The sequence below is a fragment of the Scomber scombrus genome, chromosome 12 (genome assembly GCF_963691925.1).
Source record: "Scomber scombrus chromosome 12, fScoSco1.1, whole genome shotgun sequence".
In the NCBI taxonomy this organism is placed as follows: domain Eukaryota; kingdom Metazoa; phylum Chordata; class Actinopteri; order Scombriformes; family Scombridae; genus Scomber; species Scomber scombrus.
In genome coordinates this window covers 12,794,825-12,813,376 of record NC_084981.1, presented here as the reverse complement: position 1 = coordinate 12,813,376, position 18,552 = coordinate 12,794,825, and the positions used below count along the sequence as shown (strand labels likewise).

At 40.1% G+C, this 18,552-nt stretch overlaps 1 protein-coding gene across 1 annotated transcript in view; it reads right to left on the bottom strand.

Annotated features, from left to right (window-relative positions):
- Positions 1-18,552, bottom strand: part of eys (eyes shut homolog) — a gene marked incomplete at its 3' end in the record, with an annotated part of 165,495 nt that overhangs the window by 12,997 nt on the left and 133,946 nt on the right. The window contains 3 exon segments of the mRNA XM_062430919.1: positions 1,053-1,225; positions 13,771-13,994; positions 18,306-18,414. Of these exon segments, the coding sequence (XP_062286903.1) occupies positions 1,053-1,225; positions 13,771-13,994; positions 18,306-18,414 (506 nt within the window).

Here is an 18,552-nt window from a genome sequence, read left to right as displayed (position 1 = left end):
GGTTCATTAAACAGGGACAGCACACATTAAATGCTGTAAATGCACCGGAGTTAACCAAGAGGCTATTTTTCATCTGTGTAGTCCCTGGACAGATGTTACAAACTGATCCCCAGTCATTAAGATTCATCCTCTGGGGACCATAAATGTCTGAGCAGAATTTCTTGGCAATCCATCCAGACAGTAGTTGTTTTGATACAGTGTCAGTGGTGGACCCACCATCGCTAGATCTATGCTGCTGGCGTGGTTAAAAACACAGCATGTTCTTACAGTCATATGCAACATACATATATAAGAACAAGTGTTGCGTTAATTCCACCGTCAGTGCTTCAATAACTGATGATTACGGCTGAACCACAGAGTCTGCTTTTTTTGTGTTTAAATATACTATTCGACACAATCCACGTGTTGGGTGACTAACATGTCTTTCTTTTTCTGTTGTTAAGATTACTATTATGAGGTGCTAATAATATGAGCTGATTTGATGAAAGGTCAACCCTACCAATTATAATTAGTCTTGGTTAGCCAGTCAGCTTTTAATGAACCCTGATCAAATCCCTTTTTATTTCTGTGATATGAAATAGAAAGTTATTATACGCCAGTGTATTGTGTTACACCGGAGCTGACAATAAAAAACAAGGGACCACAGACAGGCAGAAGTGACAGCTAGATTATTAATATTGTTCGTAATATGAGAACACATCAACTCCCAGCTACAGTGCAGCTGAAGTTGACATTTTAAGAGAAAAAAAATCCTCAGAAAAGTTACTTTGCTGAAATTACAGTTAAAGGAAAATAAGATCTTGTGAACTAAAAAGAGTAAAAGCAGCCATGAGTTTTGCCTTGATTATCTGAATCTATTGCTAGAGGAGGACATTTCTGCATTTTCAGCAGAATTTACTTTAATTTCTTTAATTGTTAATTACTTAACAACAGGCACTCATTCTAACAACTGCTCAGGGCTCTCATTCACAAACTGTTTGCAGATCAGCCCCATAATAAAGCTGGTAAATCTACACCGCAGTGATCTGTGTGGAGATGTTTGTAACACTTACGTTCTTCACACAGCAGACCTTGTCTTCCGTAAGGGCAGAGACATACAGCCTCCAATGGCGACTTTGGGATGCAAGTGGCTCCATGACCGCAGGGGTTGCGCTCGCAGGCAGTGAACTGGCACAGACGGCCTGTGTAGAGCGGGGGGCACTCGCAGAACCAGTCCTCAGCATCACTAAACATGTAGACATAGAGGGAGACATCATTAGACCAGAGGTGAAAATGGACCATGACATTGTAGCAACATGTGCAGATGCTTTACAAGCTCACACAGTGGCCTACAGAACACACAGGGAGAGGAGTGACTGCAAAATAACCGACCCCGTAATGGGTGAAAGATTCGAAAAGATGTTAGAGTACATGTTTCCAGCCTGGTGGAATACAGGATATATGAGGTCCACTGAAGCATTTGTATTGTGAGTGTACTGTGATGAGAAAATAATATTGTTATGGATTTATTCGTCTAAGTGTGACCAGCAGGATAAATCTGGGTGGGGAAAGAGGAAAGCCCCTCCCTCATTACTACCACTGAGGTACCCTTGAACAAGGCCCTTAACCCCAACTGCTCCAGTAGAGCTGCTCGGTGGTCAGCAGATCAGACTGCGGTTGTACTGGACAGCTTCCAGCTGTGAATGTGCGACTGTGTGAATGTGATCAGGGTGTTCTTGAAAAAGAGAGTATTGCTCTCAGTGAAACTCCCCCTGAATAAATAATAGGTGAAAAAACAAGCAGCTACTGCAGAGGCAGAGTTTACTTCACATATCTATTGGTAAAGGTAAACACACTCACACACTGAAAAACACCAGCAGAAGGCAGATGATTAGTTGTGTATCAGTAGATTTATAACCAGAGATTGTACATGATTTTCTATGTCTTCTTTCCTTGATTCATATGCGTGTGCTTCCTCTCTTGGCAAGGAGAGGAAGGTGATCTAGCATGCAAAGTAATATTCAGACAGGGACTTTATAAAATGCTCTAAAGATGTGCACAACTTTGAAAGGTATAATATCAGATAGAGGAAGCATTGGTGGGTTTTCAAAACTATAAATTAATAATGTGTTGTGAGAAGCAGCAGTGCAGGATGTATTTTGCTTCTTGAGAAACTGGCTTCTTGAAATGAAATATTTACATTCTGTCACCGGAGTTGAGCATTGTTAGATATGACTGTACTGATGTACAAAAGGAAATGGTATATAATGCAGTAAAAACTTCTCCTGTATGATTATTAACTGGCTGCTCAATTTTGAGACATTCTGAGACACAATGATACACAGCTACACACTGTCGCTGCCAATTGTGCCCATTATTTGCAAGATAACAGTTACAGATGGAAATTGTCATGTCGGTATATTTGATGTTGAACAGACCAGGTAGTATTATTTTAATATTTTTTGACATGCCTATAAGGGCAAGAATCAAATATTGAATGGAGCACCTCCTAGTACACTCTCTCTTTTTCAATGTTTTGAGTGCTGCTAATTTGTCCCTCGCATTGTCAGATGGTGTTTATATTAAAATGTTGGTGACACAAAAAATTGTGTGGGTTTCCTCCAGATGCTCCAGTTTCCACCCACAGTCCAAAAACATGCAGGTGAGGTGAATGGCTCTAAATTGCACGTAGGTATGAATTTAAGTGTGAATATGTTTGTCTGTCTGTATGTTTAAGCTGTGACAGAATGAAAGCTTAGTTCAGGGTGTACTGTGCGCATCATACCCAAAGCACATTGTAATCGACTGCAGCCCACACAAGCCTGCACAGGATAACATTACAGTGCATTCATTTGGCAGACGCTTTTTCCCAGAGCGATGTACAATAAGGGCAATCAAATTCAATAGGAACAAAAGCAGAAAAAAGGCACTGACTCGCGTTGTTCTCTCCTGACTAGATCATTGCTTGTGTTGTATTAACTCTCAGATGTATGTCGCTTTGAATAAAGGTGTCATTGTAAATGTTGTAATAATAATATCATCCAAAGTATAGAAAATGCTTGGATGAACAGGTTTTGTTATTGTTTATCTTTTTTTTTTTTTTTGCATGTTATTTGAGTCAAGTATTTCTTTGCACTCAACAAGACTAATCTGTGTTGCTGAATAGTAACACACCCAGAAATGGCGGATGAGGAATCACACAAAACATTGCAAAAATACTAACCTTGAAACAACTCATTTTACATTCATTGGATAAATAACTATTCTTTTCAGGTGTGTTGAGAGCAATTAACAGAAATAAACAGTCTGGTGGAAGTCTAATTCAGACTAAAAAAAGTGTCATGTTTGTCTTTGCAAGAGATGGCTGGTGACAAAAATGTTTGGGGGGGCGCAGTTTGATGGTTGGTGGTCCTAGGGTTAATAATAATAATAATAATAACTTCGATTTATATAGCGCCTTTCAAGATACCCAAGGTCGCTTTACAAGAGTGGGAATAGGGGGGTAAGGGCAGGGTGGGGGTTTAGGGAGGGTAGGCAAGAGAGAAGAGGTGTGTTTTGAGGTACTTTTGGAACTGTGACAGAGAAGTAGCGGAACGGATAGGAGGGGGCAGGGTGTTCCAAAGGGTAGGGGCAATTGCACAGAAAGCCCTGTCACCAAAGGTCTTGAGTCTGGTGCGGGGAGTGCAGAGTAAGTCCTTGCTGGTGGAGCGCAGGGACCGTGACTGGGTGTACGGGTGGAGGAGGTCGGTGATGTACTTGGGTGCCAGTGAGTGAAGTGATTTGTAGGTGAGGAGGAGGATTTTGTAGCTGATGCGTTGTTTGATTGGCAGCCAGTGGAGTTTCTTGAGGATGGGGGTGATGTGCTGCCAGGGCTTGGTGTGGGTTAACACCCTGGCAGCTGAGTTCTGGACATACTGCAATCTGTCTAGGGCTTTGTTGGGGAGCCCAGACAGGACACCATTGCAGTAGTCCAGACGGGAGGTGACAAATGCATGAATGAGGGTTTCGGTGACTGAGTCGGTGAGTGACGGCCGGAGTCTTGAAATGTTACGGAGGTGAAAGAAGGCAGATTTGGAGATGCTCTGGATGTGGAAACTGAATGAGAGTGTGGGGTCCAGGATCACGCCCAGGTTCCGCACTTTGGGAGATGGGGAGGTGGGACAGCCGTCGATGACCAGGGTGAGGTCTCCAACCTTCCTGAGCAGTGGTGCTGGGGCCACCACCATGAGCTCTGTCTTGTTGGTGTTGAGTTTCAGAAGGTTGTTGGTCATCCAGGTTTTAATATCGTGCAGACAGTTGTTGAGTTGTGTTGGTGGGAGTTGTGAGGAGGGCTTGGTGCTGACGTACAGTTGGGTGTCGTCTGCGTAACAGTGGAAACTGAGTCCATGGTTGCGGATGATCTGACCGAGGGGGAGCAAGTAGATGGTAAAGAGGAGGGGGCCAAGGACAGATCCCTGGGGGACACCATGGTTAACTGTTGCAGTGGTGGAGTAGGAGCCTTGCAGAGTGATGTATTGTTTACGGTTGGAGAGGTAAGACTGGAACCAGGAGAGAGCAGTGTCGGTGAGGCCAATGAGCTCAGAGAGACGGGAGAGCAGGATGGGGTGGGAGATGGTATCGAAGGCAGCAGAGAGGTCAAGGAGGATGAGGATGGAAACAAGGCCGTTGTCTGCAGCAATCAGGAGGTCGTTTGTTATTTTGATGAGGGCGGTTTCGGTGCTATGATGGGGTCTGAAGCCCGATTGGAGAGGTTCAAAGAGCTCATGGTGGGACATGTGATGTTGTAGCTGGGCAGCCACTGCTCTTTCCAAGATCTTGCTCAGGAACGGAAGGTTGGAGATCGGACGGTAGTTGTTGGGGTCATCTGGGTCCAGGCCTGTCTTTTTGAGTGTTGGGGTCACGGCTGCCAACTTAAAGCTGGAGGGTACCACACCAGAGCCAAGTGAGGCGTTGATGATGTCAACCACCGGGGGGCAGATGGTGGGGAGACAGGCCTTCAGCAGGGTCGTGGGTAGTGGATCCAGACTGCAGGATGAAGTCCTGGCTTTGGTCAAGAGGTCGAGGACTTGATCAGCATCCAGCAGGGAGAAGGTGGAGAGGCGGCGCTGTGGTGGGCAGGCAGAAGGATGGTACATGTCCTGCCGAGATACTGTGGCCGGCGGGGAGGGTGTAGATGCCTGGAGCTGCTGGTGGATGGTGGCCACTTTCTGGTGGAAAAAGTCCAGGAACCTGGAGCAGAGGTCAGCGGCGTCGGAGGGTTGTGAAGCGTCGGGAGGGTCAAGAAGGTGGTTGATGGTGGAGAAAAGCATTTTCGGATGCTTTTGTTGGCTGTTAATAAGTGTGGAGTAATGGACTGTTTTTGCCTGGGTGAGAGCCTCTTTGTAGCACTGGATGTGGTCTCTGTAGGCTTCGAGGTGGACAGTGAGGCCGGATCTTTTGTGAAGCCTCTCAAGCCGGCGCCCCGTGGACTTAAGCCTCCGCAGCTCTGGGGTAAACCAGGGAGCGGGGCGGGTGTAGGAGACCAGTTTGGTGGTGAGTGGAGCAACAGAGTCCAAGCTGAGGGCGAGGGCGCTATTATAGTGTTCCACCAAGCCGTCAGCAGTGCGGTTAGAGGGGTGGATAGCGAGGGTTAGTGTCAAATAAGCCGTAGAACCACTTCATACCGCAGCAAAAAAATATAAATAAGAAAGAAAAACTAATCTAAAAACAACACAACACACTATAATGTCCCCTGGTTTGTCCCAGTATAGTATCTCTGACCCACAGAGAGAGGAATAAAAAATTATAACCAGATATGATAAAATGCCCATTTCACTCACATCACTTAAAGATACCAGCAGTTAAAGCAGAGTTACCAATAAGGTAATATGCTTAAAAAGAGACACCACCTATATTTTAGTTATTGTGTCTTCAGTCCTGATTTTACTGTAATATGTTAGTTGTTGCAATACCTAAACATGACAATAGATGGCGCATTAAGCACTATACACTGCTGTGATTAGGCATAATTTATTTAACTTATTTTAATAATGAAATGTACCCAAATCAACTGTAATAGTCAAAATTACTTCCATCATTTCTTATCCTGCATTTATGCATTTTAGTTTTTTACACTTCATAGTTATGTCTTTTATAAAGTATTTTTTAACACTTTACAATATTAATAACAGCAATGCAGCTACTACCTGATCTTTTATATGTCCTGTTGGAGCTGCTGGATGCAGCCACTGACTGAATCTATGTTCCTCTTCTGGAGCTTGGCATAGCAGAGGTCTACATGTGGCCAGATGTGGTGAAACAGCTGCAGAAAGAGCTCAGCAATGCTAAGTCTGCTAAAAACAACTTAGCTCCATGCTATTGTCTCGATGGCTGCAGCTTTCTGTTTGATTTTTTTCAGAGAGATGTTTTAGGTCTCGTTCCCCTGTCGTTGTCCACAACGTTTCGGTGCTGACACTTTGAAACAGCAAACAGATTAAGCAATAAAAGGAATAACTCACACTGCATCCAGCTAGCCAGCTCCGTTTATCATAACAGCAGCAGGAGATACTCTCAGCTCCTCCATCACCTGCTGCTGCTTTATCCTCTTTCTCTCTTCTAGTTAAAGTCTTGTGAAATTAGGTTTTTGTAGAGAAATTACAAAATAATCTTCTTTAATTTCCGCGGCTCCACTTTAACGTCATCTCCTGAACCTACCGTCAGCAGGAGTTTGGGTGACAGCAGCTGACGGGAGGGCGTGAATGACAGCCGGAACTGTCCAATCACAGTAGATTAAAAAACATGAAACAACAACAATTCGCTGCCAATAAAAGTGGGCGTGTCCGGGGCGCACTGAGCTGCGCCCCGTGGGAAACGTGACGCAGGCCAATGAGAGAGCAGCCTCAGGTCACATGCTTGTCAAAAGTTTGAGGGCTTGCATTGACTTCCATTAGTCCGGCGCCCCACATACAGGAAGTACATATAGAAATTAATAAAATACCATTTGGAATCGATTTATAATGAATGATGACAGGTGCTTAGAGGCTAACAGTACCATCTTGCAAACAAATACTATTTATTTCATAATTATTTAGCATTTTCTAATTCATTTATGTTTAATATGTTTAAGTAGATTTTGGCCAGATATTTGATGGGGGCCCGCATTGACCGGCCGCCACTGTTGTACCCTCATAAAATAATTTTCATCTTCAAAAGCTGACCACATGCAAAATTTAAGGGAAAATTAAACAATGATAAATTAAATTATTATAGGAGCACGAAAAAACTAAAAACAAACAAGCAGCAGATATTTCTGGCTCCAAAAAGGAAAAGTGTATGGAGAAGGAGCATGGTTAAAAAAAACACTTGAGTTTAATTGGCCTAATCAAAAACTTGATGTGTGGGGTGACAAAAGGTTACTTTAATTTCCCTGAGGCAATCCTTTTGATTACCAAATTGTAGTAATGTTTGCCGACTAATTTGAATATGTTAATCACTAATGCATAAAGTTGGTCCACGCCATTTCTCACGCCATTCAAAGACTGCCCAGCTACCGCACACAATGTCTAAATTATTAAGGAAGACTACATTTCTAATCTAATGACTACCAGATAAAGAGATGAATTATTGACCATCTAGTTTATGATAAGCCTGTTAGTTAGAACAATACACTGTGCGGCTACATGTCTTTCTCCAAATTCGTCCCTCGTAGGTTATTTACCAAATGTTTCGTTCAAGTGCTTGTTGGTATGCAAATGCTGGTCTACAGTAATTCACTGATGAGGCTCTGCTACCATGGCAGTCTTCAGTTCTCTGGATGAAAGCATTTAGCCTACTTCATCCTTTGTTAAAATGAAAAGGACCACTGGTTTCAGAAGATATTATTTATAGAGACGAACTGCTTTGGTACTCAAACACCATTTTCTCTCCAGCATTGTAAACAGCCAATTGGACACAATTACACCACTGTGATTCTTGGTGGGAGGCAGGAAAAGTCATTTGAACGCTGACTAGTCCTTCACTCAATTATTTGTCATCTGAATTTTAATACCAGCAAAGGGATGAAGTGGAATTTACACACAGCGTTCACCTGACGTACTCGGGCTCCTGTTTGAACAGACGGCTGTTCGATATTTTCCTGACCTCTTCCACCCTTGCAAACATTTCTTTGGCGGTGAAGAAGGGTGATGTCTGTTAAGTCTCCATCACAGAGTCTTTAGAAACATACTGCCACAGAAAAAACGTACTTTAGATGACGCCTGAAATAAAATCCTTATAGAAAGGAGGCATAAAGCGCGAGGGAACTTTTCTCAAGGGATCAGACAAGATTTCTCCAGTCCAACCAAGAACACAGCGCACTCTGCAAAAAGCTGCATTTTTCTGTAACACTTTTAATGTATCCAGTACTATAATTACATGCTGTGATGTAGCACAATCACTGTTCTTTTTTCTCACAAACCCATAGCTTGTAAATAGCAACCTGTTATCAGGCCAAATTATGTGAAGTTCTACCTACTTGTATAAAAGTGATGCAGCATTACCAAGAAAGAAATAAGTGAAATATTAAGTTTGCATTGTTGTTGGAACCCAAAACTGAAACAATCTTTAAAAGAAGGAAAGTGACTGATATGAGAAAGGGGTAAGAGAGAGAAGAAAAAAAGAAACACCACCATTAGGTGAAAAATGGAGAGCTTCTTGCTTCTGTGGATGAATAACATAATGCAAAAAATAACAATATTTTTGTCAAGACTGCTGTGTCTAACACAACCTAACAGATACCTTTATGTGAAGAGCACAATGTTTTCCAAAAAAGTATTCTGCAGATGATGGCTTAATGCACAATGGCTGCGCACCACAAATGTATTAAATTTCCTCAAATCTATGACACATTCCTGTATGCAGGTTGTACTGTCCACTAGTGTAAAGAACAATTACATTGCCCTTTATGTCTAATTTGATCACTTACATTGCTGTAAAGTAAGATTTGATTTTGTGCAGTTGCACTTCATTTCTGCCGATTACATCCTATATAATTTCCATTATAGACTTTTGCAAATATTTACAATGATTACAAGGTGAATTTCTGGGTTTTAGCAAGGTCACAAAATAATTAGTCATCAATACAGTGCTAATGCAGTGTTGAATATCAGTCCATACCAAACAGTCTACAGTATCGGCTCCCATTCACAGCTTAATTCCAATAAAAAAAAATAAAAAATCAGATGTACTACTCGAGAGGTTTAATCCAGTCAAATCTAATAAATATTACCAGAACACTAAATCTGTGATGTAAAGATGCAGCGTTCTGCTCCAAAAAATATTAAACATGTTCATGTCTGAGCCTTATGATTCCAAATAAACTTTTTAATAAAATACTCATATGCTTACTTACAAATTGTAAGGATAAGGCTGGTGATATTCTTGATTTTTCAACTATTAAAAACACATCACTGAGTCTCAGTGTTGCAATGGGTGATATGTTCCTTCATTATGATGACCATCACAATATACTTAACCCAAATACACTATCCGGCTGCTGGAAAATATTCACTGGCTCCCCAAAGTGTATTAATCCACAGCTGAAAATACACCCTGACTACAGTAAATTTTAGAAAAATAAATTGGCCTTTTCAAACAATTAAATGGTATATATTTACACCCCGTTTTATTAAAGATTTATCTTCTTAGTGAGAACCAATCCCTTAAAATGACCCTCATTCAGAAAAGCATGATTACTTTTTTCATTCACCATTATTTCAATACATTACTGCATATGAGACAGCTGAAAAATCTTTATGAGCACAAACTGAACTTTCCCAGGATGTCACAGTAACAGCCTGAATAAACAAAATACTTTTTTTATAGTCAGAGGCCTATTCTAAAGTTTGAGTTATCTGAGACGTGTCCCCATATCTTAATACTTATGTACTGAAGTATGTCAAGGTTACATAACTTATTTTTATACAACAAAAATGTCTATATGTATAAAATAACCAATTTGGTAAAAAAAAAACACACAAAAAAACAAACCCAAAACACATTGCACAGTTGTTATGAATGCACTTGTCCTCCAAAATTCAAAGGCACAATGCAATAAACACTGTAATGAGCAAGTTCTCCTCAGGGATGGCAATCACACACAGGATGATAGCTATGTTTGTTTCTCATGTTGAATTCAAATAATTGTTTTTTGGACCTTGAGTTATTATATAGGCACTTTGAAACAAGTATAGCTAGAACTCTGTTAAAGATACAATTGGTTTCAGTTTCTTTGTGGTGAACACTTGCAAGTAGTAAAATGGAGCATAAGAAGACTTCCCTGTTAAGTGGAGGCTTGAGTGCCACTGAACCTGTACCATCACAGAGCGGGCAAGGCACCGTCTCTACTGCAGCCAATTAGCAAGAAATGATTCTGTCTACATTAATTCTGCTGTGTGTGTGTGTGTGTGTGCGTGCGTGCGTGTGAGAGAGAGAGAGAGAGAGAGAGAGCACAGTATGTCCATCCCTCTACTGAGAAAGAAATATAGATGCATTTATGTTGAAACAGTCTCTTCTGTCTTACTTCAGTAATATCACAGTCTGATGGAAATTGTTAAGGTGCCTACAATCAATATTTTTTATATTAACAATGGATCAAGATTCTCTCCATGTGAAAGTGTGTTGCTCTTGGTAATGAACCCTCAAAGCATTATCACCCAACTCTGCAGTTTCCCCTCAGGAGCATTTTAGCTTCTTTCAGTTCACTGTTTTGGTTTAATGGCTCTGAGACATCCACTGTATCAGCACCAAATGGCAGACAAAATTAGTGACTACAGCAAGTAAACAGCTAAAGAGCCATATATATTTGGAGTGGAGTTGGTGAGGAACAAAATTGGACTTAAATTTGCCAGGTGGCCGAAACCCCACTCCAAATGAATACGTTGCTCCGAATCTACTGGATGTGTAAACAGGCAACTCTTTACGAACAAGTGTGCAATATAAACTGAAAGGAAGATGAACATTAACGTGAAATATGTTAAATTGCTTTCTTGCTGAGATTTACATAAGAAGAGTGAGGTGCCTGGACAGTAAATGAGAAGCTATAGCTAGCAACCAGTTAGTTAGCTTAGTTTAGCACAAAGACTGGAAACAGTGTTACCAATGTAGAGCCAAGCTAACCACACTTAAGATCACTAATTAAAATGTTATGTCTTTTTTGTTTAATCCGTACAAAACCCGAAACACCAAAGTGTTAAAAAGATTTGTTGTGGTTTTACAGGGGGTTATGTGCCGTACTATTGGCTTTATTTCCTGGAGACTTGCCGCGTCCCTGTGAGGTTGCCAGGCAACCAGCGCAGAATCAATACAATTATGCGTGGATCACAAAACCTAACCCCTAATCCTTCCCATGTAATTAATACATTAATATTACATAAAACACACCAGTAAACATAAAAGTATTTTAAAGATGCTGTGTTTGCTGATTTTTATGCTTGTGATGTTCCTTCTGTCTCATTAAAATTTGAATATGCTACATATCAAGCATACGGTAGTGTCTTCTTAATTAAAAAAAAAAAATCAAACAAGGTCTAATATGTTAAATACTTACACAAAATATAAATAAACATGACAGTGAACATTGCTGGGTGCAGTATACATGATCTTCAAGCCCCCATGCCCTAACCACAGACACCCCGCAGGGTGCTACCACCTGCTCCCATAAAAGGTTCATTGCACGCCCACACAGAGGCACACAGGGATGCCATCAACAGCAGCACCTCAGCAGGACATCAACTGACAAGGAACAGGGGATCTAGGTGCACGTTTCCTGTCACTGCACCCACTAAAACTGGTCAAATAAGAGTATGTCTGCATGTGGAGTACATGGGAGGGACTTTGTAGTCACATTTTACACATGAAAAATAAGTAGTTGTACCATGATTACATGTTGTGTTTAATATTTGACTATATATGGAAGGGGCAGGTGTGTTTTTTTCTAGTGTTATTTGCTAGGTGCTTATCTGTGTGTACTTCTAGGAAACTGTGTCTTTTTAAAATATCTGTTCTAAGACTAATGATATGGCCTGTGCAACATGCAGCTGAGGTTTATAATGACACCGATATCAGACATTACAGATCCGGCGCTGAAGAATAAAAAGGCCATGGTCCTTAGGTGCTGATTGCCTGGCTTTTCACATTGATGTCACTTAAATACCTAATATGTATGTATCGCCGCCCAACCACAAACCATTATCCTCTCAAGTTTAATATTGATATTTGTACACGCGTAGGTGAACAGAAAACCACATGAAAGGGGGAGAGTGCAAAAATCCCCCAATTGAACCCGCAATCAAAAGAATCCCTATTCATCCTATTATACTGTGGCAGTGAAATCGGGGGCAACTAACTGAACAGAGCCGTATGAACTCTTGATGACCCCTACATGCTGAGTGGTTCAAGTGGATACTGCATTAACGCGTATTCATCAAACTGATAATTGCAAGGCCCACTCTTTCGCACATGACACGTCAATGTGACCACAATGCCACCGGCTCTTAATTGGTATTCTTGGACCCATTCATATTCCAATATTCATGGTGCCCTTTTTCATTTCCTGTTTAATAAATGCAACTGTTAATTGATAGTGTCATAACACAATGAAGAAGCCATTTAGAGGAGCTATTTTCTGGATTACCCAAGGTGAAAGAGCATCTATGTAGTTAATGCATACTTAAAAAGACAGGCAAAATTGCTGGTAAGTGGGGTGTGATGGCAGTCTGATGAGCTGTGCTAGATAAAGATAAAGGAGGAACAGATCATCACACATCTGGTATAGCATGAGGGATTAACTTTGGCCAAGGGATTACCTTTGCTGGACACAACTACTTCTTAACGTCTTTAACATGCAGTGTCAATATCTGTTTTGTTATTCTTTAGCCTCAGTAGACCATCTACATGTTTCAGTTAACACTGCATTATTTCACACTACTGAGAGGAATCATCATCACACGTTGTGAATCCTCTGTCAGTCTGTCTAATCACAGAAAAAATATTTGATACGGACAATAATATTAAATTTAATCCATAAGGGGATTTAAAGATTTATTTCTGTGTTGGAAACATTGCTCTACCAATTCATTCACTGTATGTTAATGTAATACATTATCTCTTCTGCCAGGAAACTGCCGAAGGACATTTTGGCAAGATGGTTTGTTATCTGTATTAAATGTCATATAATGTCAAAGCCCAAACCAGAAGTCATTAGCAGGAGGAGGATGGAAAATGCTGGACTGAGCAGAAAGTTGGAGAAAAGCAGGATATGGTCAACAATGAGCTGACCTCTCTCATCATGTTGACTCTTAACAGAAGTGTTGTTGGACTGAGGGAGAGCAGGTGCCAACACACACTTACAACAATGCTTGAGTATTAACCAACCTTTGTAACAGTTGTTACTGTTGATTGAGCCTAAATCAGATATTTCACACGGTACTGTTAGTTTCAAATGAATACACTGAGAGCAATATAAATAAAATCAGCTTGATAATTTTGAGTAGCTCTGCATGAGGAAATGAGAAACAGCAGGTCTAATGTGTAGATATAACATTAGACCTGAGATGTTTACAGCACAAGCATTTCCAGTAAACACACTTAGTTTGACACATGCATGTTTGCATCATTAAGTCTATTCAGCTGCAGTTCATCACATTTTTGGGGTAATTTCTTGCATGCAATGTAATATTTTTGGAGAAAGACAATGTATTAGTTAAACTTCTTCTTGGTGGCTTTCAAGTTCAAAGGTAGTTTAGTCATTTTTAATTAGTGTACGAGGTGACCTACCTGACACAAGTTCCTCCATTACGACAGGGAAGGTGTTGGCAGACAGGCGGGTCACAGTTCTTGATGTTTCTCCCTTTCACTGCCTCACCCACCAGGTAAATCTCCTTTGAGTTGACCTGAAGTTCTCTGATACATCCAGTGAATCTCTGTGCTCCCTTTGCACTCCCATCATGCGTCTCCCAGTGGGATGAGACATCCCCAAGAAAAATGGGCCCAAAGGTTCCCTGTAAAAATAAGTGGTAGAGAGCCAGTGATCAACTCTATCGTTTACTAAATCACACTGAATCATATATATGTCCCACTTCACCTACTAACTGTGCAGCTACTGTAAAAACAGATTTTCAGTATCAGAGGGTGTGTATATATCAAAATGAATCTTAACACTAGTGAGACCTTGCTGTATATTAAGACCAACAAGAAAGATTAACACCATCAGCTACCTGCTTAAGCTTAATGCAGTTTTACTTCAACAATAAACTGCAGTGATGTCTTTTCTTTTTTAGTTGTACTGAGAGAGAGGTAAAGTAATCTGAAAACAATGTTGCAAGTTTTCTTTGATGAGAAGGTAATTGAGTAGAATGAATGCAGATAAATTTCTGTGAACTTGCAGCTAATCCTACCATAACGGACAATTTAACAAGTGAGGCTGCATTCACACCAAATCAGGCAATGCGGCACCTTCCTGCGGGGTTGGAGGTGTGGGTGTGTTTATTTGTGCTTCGAATGTAACTGCCATCAAACTTTGCAATTGGGGAAGCCATCAATAAAGCCTAACTTTATTTTTAATATTATCATATGAAAATAAATGTCCTTCCCTTTTCTTAGTTATGTCTTTGTCCTCCCTCATGACAGGGTTGTACAGCTCTGATTAGTGTGATCGCTGGCTTACGATTGGCCACTCCAGTGTGATGTCAGGTTGCATCTCTGCAAAAGTTGATTCTTGGTTTAACTTCTTCCCACAGGACTGCTGTGGTTTCTTATGGTCCCCATCCCCACAGTCTAAACACACTACCTCCATTCAATTGAATGGGATGACTGGCTTTCCCCTCAATGCCTGATTTGGTGAAAATGCAGCCTACGGCGTAACTGTCTCTGCTTCTGAAGTGAAGCTGCATTTATTTTTTTAAAGTAGAACAAGAACACTTCATGTAACTTCATATTATACAGATCTCCATCACAGTGTTGACCTTCGCTTAATATGAATATTGAATACTTAAAAGATTTACATAACACTTTCATACTCCTGGAATGCATGATGATTAATTGATGATAGCTATCACAGCTCCATGCACATTCTTTCAAATTATATAACATGGTAACAGTGGATTTCAAAATCTACCACCGCTTAGTCAAAGTGGTTTTCTGTTAAATTCATGAATACGTAGATTCGGTTCAATAATGAAGATCACAAATACTCACCTTGCAAACATAATTTAGAAACTCTCATGGTTAAGTCCCATGAGAATAAATGCCTTTCCTGTTTGTATGCCTCACTTTATTCCAACACTTTCGCTTCTGTTTTGACAGTTGCCACCAACTCAAGCGTGTTAATGTGAATACTTGTTTTTTATCATATCTGGTTGTGGCAGATACGAGTGCTGCTTTTCATGCTACTACTCATTACATTTAATACCTCACTTTAAAAATGCTGGCCTCTCTTGTCATTTATTAAAATGGTTGAAGTTTGATCTGACAAGACAGGATTCTGTTGTTATGGGAGGCTGTGTCAGAAACTATAAATCTTACTGATGGGGGCCTTTGAGGCTCAGTCCACCTTTCTATGTCTAAAGAATATACTGTAGAGAATGTGATTTTTATAATGGCACTGTGATAAAATTGTACTGAATCTGACGTTTCTAATTTCAGATCAGTCGAAGCAGAATTTATATGACTTTGACGTCCCTCCAATGTAGCATGCGTCATGACTCTGCACTGGCGCCTGAGGAGAGGTGTTGGACAGCTGCAGTGGAGGTGTTCATTGGAGGGACAGTGAGGTGTTAGACCACATTATCATTTGTGATGCCTGCTTAATTCGATCTGAGCTTTTAAATGACATAACTGATGCATATTTAAAAGAGAGAATGTGACAGGCTTCATAGGAACGTGTATGTTATATCAATGCAAAGTTAAGAGCCCTAAAACTACCTTTAACAAAGCTGGAGATTCAAATAAAAGATGTAGCTGGATACTTTTACAATAAACCAGACCATATTTTATGTGATATAACCAGCTATGAGCCACTGGAGCTGAATGATGACTATGGACTGACATGGAATGACTTTATGGTGCCTTAAAGTATGTTTACCATGTTTAAGAGAAGAGTTCATGTGAAGGATTCACTGATGTAATATTCATGACTTTGTGAGTGGACTCACAGCACGAGTGCTGGATACTGATCTTTGAATTCTGTTTGAAAGCAGCAGTCAATGTGGTCTCTATTTCTACATATTGTTGTTTTCACTCATGTGTACCAGCTCAGACGAGTGACTTGTCACCAGGAAAACAGTGGACCTGTGAAGTTAATTGGCATCAAGCACCAAGAAGTAGTTAAAATGCAGCAGCAAAACCTTAAAAAGAAAAAAGTAATATGTTCACATTCCTATAGTTTTTGAGATTTAAGACAGTTAAACATATTTTCCTCTTAAAAGTCTCTCTGAAGTATCTTTGCTGACAGACTGAATTACCAAAGGGGACGCTGACTCAGTTTACTGACTTCAAGGGTTTCTATAATGACTTACTATTTGACACATACCAGCTTATTTTAGTAACAGATGTAATAAATGTTGCACTGACATAGGCTAAACTGTGATTAGACTCCGCAGTCTAAATTGGAAACAGACAGTAACTAACTTCATGATTGTTCTAATGTTTGCCGCCAGGCCAACCTGTCTCAAGCTCCTCTGTGGGTTCATAACGTCAAATCAATTTCATTTAAACAGCAAAAAATCACAAATGACAAATCACAGATTTGCCTCACAGGGCTTCACAATCTGTGCTGTGACACCCTCAGTTCTCAGATGTCATTACACAATGTAGCCTGTTGGTGCTTTTTTTATGATATTCCAGTTGTTCCCAGCATATCTAATCTTCTAATCTTTTGTGTAATGTTATCTTATTCATAACTGGATTCATATCCTACTATATCTCAAAACCCCTGTTATACATTAGACCTGAAGGAAAGCTGGCATAAGTCAACCACCAATCGATGTGCAACAAAAACGTGGTAGACCTTGGCCTTCTCAAATTAGGAAAAAATAAATCACATTGAGGGAGGTGAGGCATGTTGAGCCTGTGGGAAGGTTGAACCCCTTTCAGCGTCTTTGAAACCGGAAAACAAAATTATTAATTTAAAAGCTACTGTAATACAGGTGTTGTTAATCAAACTAATGAGCCAGAGTAAAAAGACCTGCCTGTGATTAACAAGTGAAAGCTAGCTTAGTGCTATTTACATGCTTGCCAAGTGTGATCGTCATGGCAAATAATGTAACAGGTGCATATGTTTTTAATGGGAGCTCCTGTGTCTCATTCGTTACGCACGCTGCTGTTAGTTACAGTGGGCAAAGCTGACTTTGATAACCTGTAACTAATGATGTATTTGTCATGAGTTGTATAGGTGATTAATAATAATACTATAATATTAATAAATAAACTCATTAAATGATGTGACTATATATCCACAGGCAGCAGCTTAGAGCTTTAAGCTAAGATAAACAAACTAACTAGATGTTGTTAGGATTTAATACGGTTTGAAATCCTTTGACAGAAGTGCAAATATGATACCTGAGCTTTGGTACTGATAACAAAACATTTTTCCAATACCTTACTTTTGAGGAATATACAAGAGGAATATACAAGTCACATTTTTTCTTTGAACAAAAGGCAAACTTCTCAAAAGCTGAATGTTGTCTAATCAGAAGCAGCTTTATAAGTAAACTATGATTTAAATAAAAGGGTTGTTAAATCAAAGAATAGTAAAGGCATCGGGAACAAAAAAGTTGTATTTTGCATTGTGAGGTTGCATACTCAGCCCTTGATGTATGTAGATTTTAAATGTAGCTGAATAATGAACCATAAATGCAAAACATTACCAAAAATATTTGTACTTATCTCAACTTCTCAATTAAAAAACAAGCTAAACTAAAACTAAAATAAAAAGACATCAACAATGCTAATTCATATGAGATGTGACCCCAAACTAACATGTGCCTGAAAAGTTGTACTAAATGAGGGATTAGAGTGACAAACATATTTCTCAGAAAGAGGAAACACATACAAAAACTGTCTGCTGATTTCTCTTTCCAAATTCATCTGTGAAAAAACGTGAATACATGACATCAGATGCATTTCCTTTGACAGTTTGCATGTGGATAGCGGTAGTCATGAATGCTACAACATATTACTGTTTTAATTAACATTTTGACATGTGTAAGTACACTGCACTGTAAAAGGAAAGAGGCATTATTATAGAGTGGAAATCAAAATTTAAAATAATGGTTATACATGGGGTTGATTTGACTGCAGGCAGGTCAGGTTACCTTGGACACGGGGTGTGAAACATACTCCTGGAGTCGCTGAGCTGTGCCATTAACAACAGCTATTTCAATCATACACGGCCCCCCTTGTTTGCCAACAGGCAGATTGAATCTGTTAAAAGAGAACAGACAGAGATCAGTTAGACATGATGCTCCCCACAATATTTGACACTCACAATAAATCCAGCAAACCATGAAAAATATTCAGATGGAGACAGAGACGGAGCAGTCACAGTAATGGAGCTGCTAA